The 11,634-nt window shown below is 42.3% G+C and overlaps 1 protein-coding gene across 2 annotated transcripts in view; it reads right to left on the bottom strand.

Moving 5' to 3' along the window:
• Positions 1–11,339, bottom strand: part of LOC110473669 (ligand-dependent corepressor) — a 58,487-nt gene extending 47,148 nt beyond the window's left edge. Inside the window, exon 1 of one of the 2 annotated variants that reach the window (XM_021536393.3) lies at positions 11,224–11,339. In XM_021536393.3, the coding sequence (XP_021392068.1) occupies positions 11,224–11,320 (97 nt within the window). In that variant the 5' untranslated portion in view covers positions 11,321–11,339. The remainder of the gene's footprint in view (positions 1–11,223) is intronic. The other variant, XM_021536394.3, reaches the window with a different exon arrangement.
• Between the last annotated feature and the right edge of the window lie 295 nt (positions 11,340–11,634).

The raw sequence follows: 11,634 nt of genomic DNA on the forward strand, positions 1-11,634 counted from the left end.
GTTTCTAGCTCATAGGCAAGGATATCCCTGATCCAGGGATTCCTCCACACACCCACATCTATGGCTCTCATTCTGGCCCACTCACAGCTAAGGTCCCATAGCCTCTGTTCACACTAACCTGCAACTTCTCATTTGAGTCAAGGCTTATTAAACCTTGTATTCACAACCTGGCTTAAAAACAGACCAAATAGAGCTACATAAGCAAAACTACATGGCAGCAAAACAGTGTTCAGAGCATTATTTATTTATTTATTAAAGAAATTTTTTACACCAACAGAATCTCAAAACTGCACAATAAATTCAGCACTTTTAACGCTTCAAGTCAGCTAGTAAAAACCAACTCAGAAATTAGCTCTGTTTGCTGCTTACCAGCAGAATCATGAAGACTCCCCTAGGCAGCACCATGGCATGCTGAGAGCAAAGATCCGTCTGCCTTAAAGATGAGATCAAAGGATTGCTTATCTCTTTCCCCTAACTGAATAGGAAATAACTATTCTTCCCTTACAGCTAATATGGAAAGCCCTCCAACTTTCAGACACTAGTAGGACAAGAAGGAACATCAAGAGGGATACAAGCTTGGGATGCTGAAATGCCCACAAACATGATAAGCAGAAGGTGTCAACTTCTTGGGGAAAAAGTGCTTTTGCATAGACTTTTTTTTAAGTAGGTTTAGTAGTTTTAGTCCTGAGGGGAAAAAAGTTTCCAAAAATAACTGCTTACTTTCTGAAGTTTGTGAGGTGTCATCACAAGCGCATTTAGCTGCTAAAGTTCATCACCATGCCAGTAAGTATAGACCAAAGCAGCTGTGAGCGACTTCTTGCCTTCCTCTCAGGCGCCTCCCATTATATACCAAGCTGTGTAAGGCATTTCCTACCCTACGGCCAGGAGCAGTCCTTGGGCTACAAGGAGTTGAGAAAATATAAAGTCCTGTTTGCTGTTCTTATTTGGAGCACAGAATCCACTTCAAAGTACAAGCAGCAGAAAGATACAAATTCAAGATTAGTCATAGGCAAACAGATGATTTAAGAACAAGAACCAATCTGTCATAGGAAAGGAGTGCAGCCTCCATGGCAAAGTGAACTACAGTTCTGCAACATCTTTAACTTACAAAGTCAAATTTTAATCTATTTTTAAATTGAGTAACTTGTTGATCAGAGTAACCGCTGAACTCTACTCAATTTTGTACTGTTAGCATGCTCAAACTGTGACCTCAGCTATGGTTCTAGCAAAAAAAGTGGTGGACAGTGGCCAGGGTGAAGACTATTTGGGTTTTGATACCCAGAACAGCAGTGCACTAAGGGATTACCAAACAGCTTAGCATCCATCCTATACTTCAAATGCCTTCTAGTCATTAAAACAAATAAATCCATGTCCTCTTGAGACCCGAAAGGTGGTTTACCTGTTGTTTTGGGGCATCTGCCAATGCACTGCATGGAGACTACATCAGTTTACGCTCAAGCCTGCATATTTAAAGCTCCTTTCACAACCGTGTAAGGGAGGAATATAATGAAATCTTTAGATCTAACACAAACTAGCAGGAGTTTGGCCTTCATAGCAAGATTCTTGGGAGGGAAAATACAGAAGCACTACATTCATAGAGTGCAGCTCTGTAAACTTAACACCACTCTAACCTTTTTTCAGGAGTCAGCTTTCAAACTGAAGTTTCCAGACTTAGTATCCTCCATTATATCCATTTTTGGATAAAATATACTTTTAAATAGCTAAGTATGAGAAGAAGGAAAGATAAAAATCAATACTAATCTACTGGATCACTAAGTGTCAGCTCATACTCCTTAACACCTACAGCTACTTTGGAAAGGAAAAATAGCCCTCATTTCCAAATCATTTAGAGCAGTAATTTTCAAGTTGTGGAATCCTGAAAAGCATAAAAATGCCACACAATTTAAACTATTGGCAATAGCCTTGTTTTTCCACAGTTGCTTCTTGCCAGCTTCAGATTGAAAAACACTGTTTTAAGAGAGCTTTGGCAAAACACAGCTCTCTCAGTAGTTTAGGGCTGTTCAAGAAATAAATGCAGCATCCCTGCTGAATTCAAAAGATCATATGCAAAATGGACCTCTGCATGGCCTATGTCAACTGAGCACTAAAGCCATTAATTCCCAAATGACTGTACATCACTCAAGGAAAAATGCAGAGGCCAGACCAAGGCATTAGATTTTGTGAGTTAACAAAAATACTCCTGTAAGATACAAGAACTAGGTTCTCATAGCATCTTACCGTACAGTTACAGAAGATTACGTTTTTCTTATTTTGTATGAATGCACAGTATTGACAAGGATGACAGAAAAGTATAAAAAAGCCAAGAGAAATGTGTGGGCAGAAGTTAGGCATTTAAACAGGAATACCAAATTTAGTGTTACACTTGATATAATTTTGCCCACCAAGTATAAGTTAGAAGAAACTAAACATTCATGGCAAATATTTTTGGGAAAAAACTACTTTTTCCCCCTTCAAGAGACTTTGACACTTCGTTTTGACAAAGACTCAGTGCACTTGTCTTACACAACACATTCTGCAATATGTTCCCTCACATGTCTTCATCCTTTTCTTAATCTTGTAATATTTTGAAAGATAGTAAGGTACAGCATGCAGATAAAGAATAACCACTAAGGTAACTGAAACTTTCAACTTCCAGTTGAATAAGAGCACAATTTTTCCAAAGGACATTTAAAACCAGCAAGGAACACTCCTCTTACTTAAAAAAGAGGACAATTAGATCAAGAAAAGATCGCTGGAACAAAAGTGCAGTAGTTTTTTAAAAGAAAAGTTTTTTCAATTTGGAAGTGAACACTGCCAGATGTTTTTTTTCTTCATAAGACAAAAGTAAGACCCTTGAGAGAAACCCCAGAAGAGAGATTCTGGTATCATATAAACTTAAGTTTCACTAATGACTTTAAAACAGGAGAGAAAGCTAGATAAAAGGTAGCAATGCTCCTCCTATTCTGGAGGATGCAAATGGAATCACTGCTTTAAGAAGATTGCTTTTAAGTTTGTTTAGATCAGAAAAGGAAATTACCCCCATGCTTTCCTATTCTCTTGATTTTGCAGAGTGAAATGGAAGCATCCACTTCTGCAAAAATTTTCTTTATGCATGGTCTCAGAAATACATCTAAAGTCCATGATAAAGCATCACTTAACAGCAGCTCTCATCATTTTTGTCACAATGACAGACCTTAACCCAGGAGATGACCAAACCTGAGACTTGCTCACAATGAAGACCAAATAACTCCCAAAGAAGGCAAGAAGTCAGTCAGGTTGCTCTTTAAACCAAAGTAAATCCATTTTCTCCAATCAAATATAAAAAAATATTTCTCTATAAGCCCAATACTACAGGACACAAGGCACAGGCTGAGAGGACTCTTCTGATCACAAGACTCTCCATCTGAAGTGCACAAGCACAGAACTCCATCACTCCATCACTCTGACTAATCTGCGACAGTTTCAATACTGACCTGCAAGTTAGTCAGCACATTAAGCACGAGCAGACCACCAAAGAGCTTTATGTATATCAGTCTCCGTGGAGAGTTTAACAGCTGCAGGACTAGCCTGTCCTTGCAAGGCTACAGGCTGAACTCAGAAGTTTATTACACAGGTAACATAGCAAGCTGCCTCCTGTCACACAAACACAGCAGCAAAGGCAACCAAACAGCACATTGCTACAGACTCATTACAGATACCACAACAAGCACAGGAGCCTCAGCACTAAGAACCAGCCTTGAAGTATTAAGAGCAGGGAACTACAGGCTGTGGGCTGAAGCTTTCACATCCTTTTGTTAGGGCAACCAACAAAAAAGAAATAAAGAAATTAAGAACTCTGATTCTTGACTACCTGTTCCTCTTCTTATTCTGACAGTTAAACCATTTTCAAAACGACCACCACCCCTGCAGCAGCAGAGGGCAAAGGACATCAGATGGACTCACCTCTCCAGTTACACACTGAAACACCTGTACTATAGGTGTATGCAAAAAGTAATCAAAGACAACCAGGAAAGTTTGCATTAGTAAACTCAGCTCAAGAGTTAAGATTGTCTGGTGGCCTCTGATGTCTTTCCACGCTGCTGGATTCAGCTTCTGAAAGCTTCCTTTGTTAATGAATACTAGGCTCTTGTCCAGTCGTCTTTTCTCCCCCTCTACTCCCTCCCATAAAATATCATGGTCCTCAGGGCATAAGGAACATCCTTTGTCTTCCTGCAAGTCTTCCCTGTGCAGGCACTTTGCCACCCCTCCTAGAAAATGCAAGAGGATTACCATCCTTTCTCTTCTCTGTAGGAACAGAGATGAAGACATCATCTAGTAGCAATTTTACCATAGAGGAACTGGTGTCCTGCAGAAACATTGCAAAACCATAACCTCTACTTCATCTTTCACATGTCAGCAGCATTGATGTGTAACTCAAATCTCCTACTTAGCTTTGAGAGTTCCATTTTTTTGTCAACTCACCATAAAGAGCATGTGATACTACACACAACATACAAATCTGAGGAAAAAGGTAAATGACTTAACAGTAAGGCATTCTTCAAGAGAAAAAGAAAGAAGCTGAAGCTCTCATTTCCCAAAATGGCCATATAGATTTATCAGAGAGAAATTAGAAACCCCAGAGGCCTGCAGAGATACGAGGAGAGGAGGTATAAAGCTGCAACTTTATTAAAGAGAAACTGGTGAGGAAAGCAAAACCCACAGTTCTTTATCAGGGAGAGACCATGAAGAGGGAGATTACTTCAGTCTTCCTACTTCTGCAATGAACATGAAGCACACAAAAACTAACACCTACTCAGTGAAAGATGTATTTTTGCATGTGTGACAATACCAGTTGAATAGTCTCAACTCTTTACTCTCTGTGCCTCTTCTTCCTCTACAGATGTTATAGCCAAAAAGAAAAAAAAATAAGATTGTTGTCCAGTCAGGTCTAGTCAGGGAACTGATTCACCCAGCTGCCACACATAGTTGTGCTTGAACAGAGAAGACTATTTAAGCCAGTTTAGACAGCACTACTGTCAAACATAACCACAGACTGTAGCATGGTTACAAGAAACAAGATACAAACTAGAAGACTCTGTACCTTTGGAATAGACTATTCTACCCACTTCCCCCCACAGATGTGATCCCATGGAGTGTTTCAGATGAGCTCTCCTGATCATCTCATTCCCAACTAGGATGACTCAGGTTACTGCACATCACCAGAAGATTAGTTGGTTTTGCAGACTTCTGTCAGTTTAGTAAATAAGCACTAAGCCAGAGGCAGACCATAAATTGTCTCAGCCCATCCCATCCCATCCAATCCCGCCCTCAGAAAATCCTAAAAGCTTTGTATTTCTCAAAGAGTTATAAATATCTATGCCAGCCACCTTTGAGAACCAAAGCCTCATCCTCTTAAGAGTGAAAACATGTATACACAGAAGGGTGAAGAAGAGGATTGGAAAGTCACCTGTAAAATACTGCAGTACTCTTTGCTCTGCCCCAACCAGTAAGATGGGGCTAATTTTCTTTAACCCTATTAAATGCCTGTTTTTCCTCAAACCTTGCCTAAACTGATTTCTAGGAAGTATTCTCGATGTGATTTTACAATAGCAATGAAAGAACATAAGTTCTCAGACAAAAACAAAGCAAACAAAAACAAGCTAACCCCCAAAACCCCATTACGGACACATGACAGTACTTGCCTGGATGTACAATAGCCTAAGATGGCAGACTGTTGAGTCACAAAAGTACCACATAATAAGGATTTAGACAATTGAGCATAGAAATTGGGATTTTTTTATCACCCATTATTAATTAAAGTGCAGTTACTGGACTTAAATACATGATAGCATTTGGACTATCATCAACATATGGCACAAACTGTCAAGACATGGCTTAAAATTTTGCAAGAGTCCTTCAAGTACTATTTTAAAATGGTACTGTATCACAAAGCTGTAAATCTCTAATATATACATCCCAGCATAAATGCTGCAAAGATTTTATCTAGATGGATTTTCTACATGCATGGAATGGATTACTGTGATTAATTTTGAAGTTCTATTAGAGTGGATGAATTCTGAATGTCATTATTTCTTAGTTAACAAGTCCAAATGCTTATACTTCCTGTAGGACAAACATATCCCAAGACGGAAACATCCCACCTTGCAATGATTGTTGATACCTAACACAAATTAAAATACGTTTTTGTTGAAATATGAAAAAACCCAAATTATGAGGCCTAATCTGAAATTTCATGTCACAGGCTTCAGAAGAATACCTCAACATGGCATAACTCGAAGTGATTATCAATCATTTTTTGAGTATGCTTTTGATTGGTTGACATCGTTCCTGAAAGAATAGAAGTTATTCTTCATGTCCAAGCAGGGAAACAAGGACAAATCCAGAGTGGTTTGTAGTGAATTCAAAAAACTTGAAAAACTTGATCTAGATTCCAGATTCATCCCCTGCAGTTCAGTTTCTGCTGTTCTTCAGATACATACCATCCTTCTATGCACGTTTAAAGTAAAACTAAAAATCACACTGTAAATTTTACTCCTTACAACGAAGGATTCTTATTTCTAAATGATAGTTGCCTCAATCTTTTCCTGCATAACTTTGTAATAAAAGGGTAATTATCCTTCCCTCTATTCATACTGCCAACAAGCAGAAACGTTGGAGCCTAGAAGAGATCTTCTTGAACGAGCCTTCAGCTACTATACTGTAAAATTGCCGTACAATGGATTTATATTAATACAGAAACCACAAGCTGCAGCTATGTTGTCAGCAGGTTGAGATAAGGCAAACAGTACCACTCACGTTTGCTGGGGACAAAGCTGGGGGTGTATATAAAGCAAACATCAGTATAGAACAGCCCTACATTTAAACTTTAACTCACTTCTTATTATTATTTTTCATCAACATCACAACTATAATAAGCTTTCTCATTTTGGAACAAAGAAATACAATCTGACCTTTGAACTAGAACCACGTTAAACACTTGAAGACTTGAGCCTACTTCCAAAACAAGGTAACACAGCTAACTGTTTGGAAGCAGCAGCTAATTCATATCACACACAGGCTGGAGCTATACAGGAGCCATAATCAAGATAAGAAAAGTAATAAAGATTTCAGAATTATTCAACTGCTATACACCTTCTCTTGATTATTATTATATTCTAACACTTCCTGATGTATCATATTTCTTTCTCAGAATCCACAGTATCCAAGGTCACAGAAGACCACCACCATACAATGAACTAAAGAAAGAGATCAGGTACTTAGGTTGCAGTATTTAATCAGCAACGATAACATAAAAAAGGAAAAAAAAAAAGGGATTACTTCAGTTTATTTTGACAGCATAACACCTAAGCAACATTTCAATGAAACACTGGCAGAGCTCAAGATGATTGGAAATCTTATGAGAATGGTGAAGTTTTCCCTTGAAAACCTCATTTTGCTCCCAAAACTAGGATCACTTCTGAAGAGTAGCGAACCATTCCCTCCCTGCCCCCACACCCCCAACACAGACCATAATTCAGTCAGGGAGTCTCCAAGAGTACAGCTAATATTTAACAAAGGGCTAAGCATCACCAGCTAGAAGAAATGCATGTGATCACCTCACACTACTCCAGTGATCACGCAGCACTGCCATGCTGTTAACTGCCTGTATAAAAGGTGTCAGGAGGGTTTCAGGGATCTGTGGGTTATTTCCTTCCTCGAACTCCCCATTTTTATCAGATCCAATCTCATCAACCATTTCAAATTCAGCAAGTGCCTGAACACAGAATGATTAGAGTCTGGGAGAAGGAAAAAAAAATCACCACATGCCTTTGTGTCTAGGTATCTGCTTTTGACCACTGAAAAAGATGTTAACACTCAAGACTGGCACAGAGAACACAAATGTCAGCATCAAAATAGTTGTGATCTGGCGCATTGTGTCTCTACAAAGTCCTACCAGGGCATCAAGATCCATGCACCAGTCCCAGCTACCCCTGCTCTGTGGTTCCACAGTCCCATTACAAGTCACTGCTAAGAGAGCTTAGACAACCCTTCTCCACACTTCCTTCCACCTCCAGGCCATGAAGGTGCTCCCTTAATTTCATCACTGATCAATGAACTGCTCACAGACCTATACTCCCACCAGTCTCAGCATCTCCCTCCTCACAGAAAGGGGATGAAATGCATGACAATGAAGGAAGGTTTCAGCCAGATCAGTTCCCTGAGCTATCTCCCACAAAAGGCCACACTGGGACAACCAAAGATGCAACTCCAAGACAGTTCAAGTTTATCTGTATCTCTGCTGCTTTGTTTTCACTCTTTTCCATCAGCTTTGCGTTCTCACACTCTTCCTGGTGCTAGTGCTGACATTTGCTTGACCTGCCAGCCAGTTCAGAGAGCTAGACCAGCAGAAAATTATTCTACTCCCTCCAAAAGATGTTTTCTGCTAGGACAGCTCCCTTGAATTGGCTCCTTGTGGGCAAGTGGTCTGTCAGTCCCTCCATGGTTTTGCTCCCTTAAGAGCACAAGCTTAGTTTGATAAATTGCCATGAACCCACAGTCCAAAGGAGCAGACAACTGTAGAAGCTAGAAACAAGAGGGGAAAATAAATTACTTAAGCCGTATTTATTGCCAAATGCACTAGTTCAAACCACAGGTATATTTTTTCTGAATGCCACATGGTGTGGTATTACAATGACTTTTCAGGGAATGATGTTAACACAGAAAATCCCGCACACCTCATTTACTTTCAAAACTAAATATGAATGAGTATGTCTGATTACTACAAGAAAGATTTTCACATACTGATGCATAAATACTGGAAAATAAAGTGTTTATTACAGGAAAAAATTCTCAAAGACTTCTACAAACACCCAAGGTGAAACAGAACACTGCATCACTCAATCTATTTCCAAATCTCACGGAATATTGTCAAAATTCATTTTAAAAGACGACATGGGTATATTTAGAGCAAGGGGGTTAAGACTGCAACATAATTTCAGCTGGAGATCCTGGACAAGTGCAGTAAATCCTTTATAATTTTATAAAAATATGAAAACAAAAAAGGTAACAATTAACACATTTACATGACCCAACGATTTATGCAAGATTCATACTAGGAACGAGGCAGGTCCTGAAACCTCATAAAACTGATCAATTTGAAGCTGAAACTATTTACAACATACTGCCATGAAGATAAAAGTCACAGAGCACTGTTACACTTTGGACTTTTTTTCTAAAATGGTTTTGTACTTTACCTCCAAAAAACCCCATTCAATTCCATGCTTAAAAGCATTCTCAGTATCCTTTGTTAAACACACACAGAGGGACTTTCAGAGAGGGAAATCTTTTGGAAGGAGAAAACGTATCAAATTTAGGTATGAGGAAGAGATATGCAAGAGACAAGGGGAGGAAGCAACTTCACCAGAAGCTGGCAATTTAAATTACTTTAGGGAAATGGAACAGGGTGTGTATTAATGGGGGTGGAGGTGGGGTGTTTGTTTTAAGTTTTAGCACTTAGGGTTGCTAAGAACATCAATAACGTAGTGTTTTCCTTGAGTCTGTAGACATGAACTTCTCTAGCTACCCAGGATTTTCCCAAAGAGCAGCACAATGAATAGAGACAATTCTTGCATTTCACCCCAACACAATATCTTCAACAGCAGCTTTGAAACTGTCCTTTTTGGCTTTTTTCTTCCCCCCAAATTTACTCCTCACAGCTATGTTAAACTCTGTGCAGTAGGACAGCTCCACTGGAGCATTCAAGTACCAATTCTAGAGCAGCAGGGACTGAGAGGAAGACAAGATGACATGCTGCAAATAGAGAGTTTAGAAAGGACTAGAACAGCTGAACCCCAGCAGCCTGAGGTAAGAGGAATTGAGAAAAAGAGACAGAAGTAAAATAAATCTGGTTCAAGGAGAGGTGTAATAAAATGTAGCAGAGATAGAATCAAAATAAAATCCAACAAACTGAATTTAGAAATATCAATTAATCGTTGGAAAGAAAACCCAACACTTTTATGTAGTGGGAGTTTCTCAGTAACATATTGCTCTTCAGTTGCTTCATATATAAAACAAATTAATTGCTTGAATTAATCTGAAGTTAACAAGCATCTAGAGCACACTTTAATATTACAGAAATTTAAACATCTAGGTGACGCCAAAAATATACACAGCAGTTCCACGTCCCGGTGTAACCAAAAATGGTGTTTCAAATCCCTGATAATGAACTGGGATGCTGAGCTAACTGACAATAAGAGGTTTAAGTCTGCACACAAGGAACTAAAGTGAATCTGTGACTGTTATTACAGATTACCTATGCTGAGCAGTCACTGCCAGATTATGGCCATATCTGCATATTTAAAAATAAAACGAGGATTTGTGCTCAATTAAAAAAGCAAGGCCAAACAAGATGAAACATACCCATGCTCTAAACAGGGATTTTTACGATTACTCTGCAAGTTCACAGTCTACTGTTCTCAAAACCTTTTTCTTTGGAGACACTGAATTACTGGCCTAGAGCTGACATTTATGTGAATGTTGGGACCCACAGAAAAGGTTTCAATTTCTTAGTGGGGAAAAAGAAAAGGGCAAAATATGTATTTTGAATGGAAAAAGTTGCTTGAGACGAAAGTGACTTCTTTTTCAAAACCCCAAACATTCGATCGCAAGGAGCTTACCCAACAAGAAACGAGCAAAGGAGAGGAGGTGGGGGGGAAAGGAGGTGGAGGGAGAACAGAAAAGCAATCACACATCCTTTTAACCCCGCGGCCCCGCTCCGGATTCACGGCGTCAATCCGGCACCGCGATCCACAACTTTCCGCCTCCCCCGCCGCTCCTCCCGCCGGGTCCGCGGCCTCGCTGCCTCCCGCCGGGCCGGGCCGGGGGCAGCGGGCCGGCCCCGGCTCGCCCTGGGCAGTGACAGGCGGGCCGCTCCCCGCCGCCGGGCGCGGCCCCGCCGTAAACAAGTTTGAAGGGGCCGCGGCCGGGCCGGGCCGTGCCGAGCGGGGAGGAGCGGGCGCGGCGCTGACAGGGGCCGCACAAAAGGGCAGGGCAGGACCCCCTCCCGGCTCCCCCCCTTCGGCGCAGGGCGGGGCCCGGCCCGGCGCCTCACGGCGGCAGACGGGGAGGGGGAGCGGGGCGGGCCCGCAGGCCGCGGCGCCGCTCGCCTCACGGCCCCCGCTCCGGCGGAGCCTCCCGCCGCCGCGGGGCCCGGCCCGGCCTCCCCGCCGCGCCGCCGTCCCTCACCTACACAGTGAATGAGCTTGTGTCGCCACGAATCGAGCTGGTGGCGGACGCCGCGCCTCTGGATGGAGCACTGCTGCCGCCCGCACGGGCTCGCCATCTTCTGGGCGGGGGCGGGGCGGGGGCGGCGGCGGCCGGCGGGGCGGGGGGGAGGGAGGGAGGCAGGGCCGCGCGCGCCGCGCTCCGGGCACGCCCACTCGCGCTCGGCGCCCGCCCCGCCCCGCGCATGCGCCGCCCGTCCCCCAGCGGCGCGCACGTGCGGCGGCGGCGCACCCGTCCGCCAGGGGGCGCTGAGCAAGCCCGGAGCCTCCCGTGAGGGAGCGGGAGCGCCGTGAGCGGTCGCCGCGCTCTGCGAGGCCCTTGTGTGCCGAGCCTTCACTGTGCCCACAGCTGCAATCTGCAATCCCTCCTTGA

Source organism: Lonchura striata, chromosome 7 (genome assembly GCF_046129695.1).
Source record: "Lonchura striata isolate bLonStr1 chromosome 7, bLonStr1.mat, whole genome shotgun sequence".
NCBI classification, from domain to species: Eukaryota; Metazoa; Chordata; class Aves; order Passeriformes; family Estrildidae; genus Lonchura; species Lonchura striata.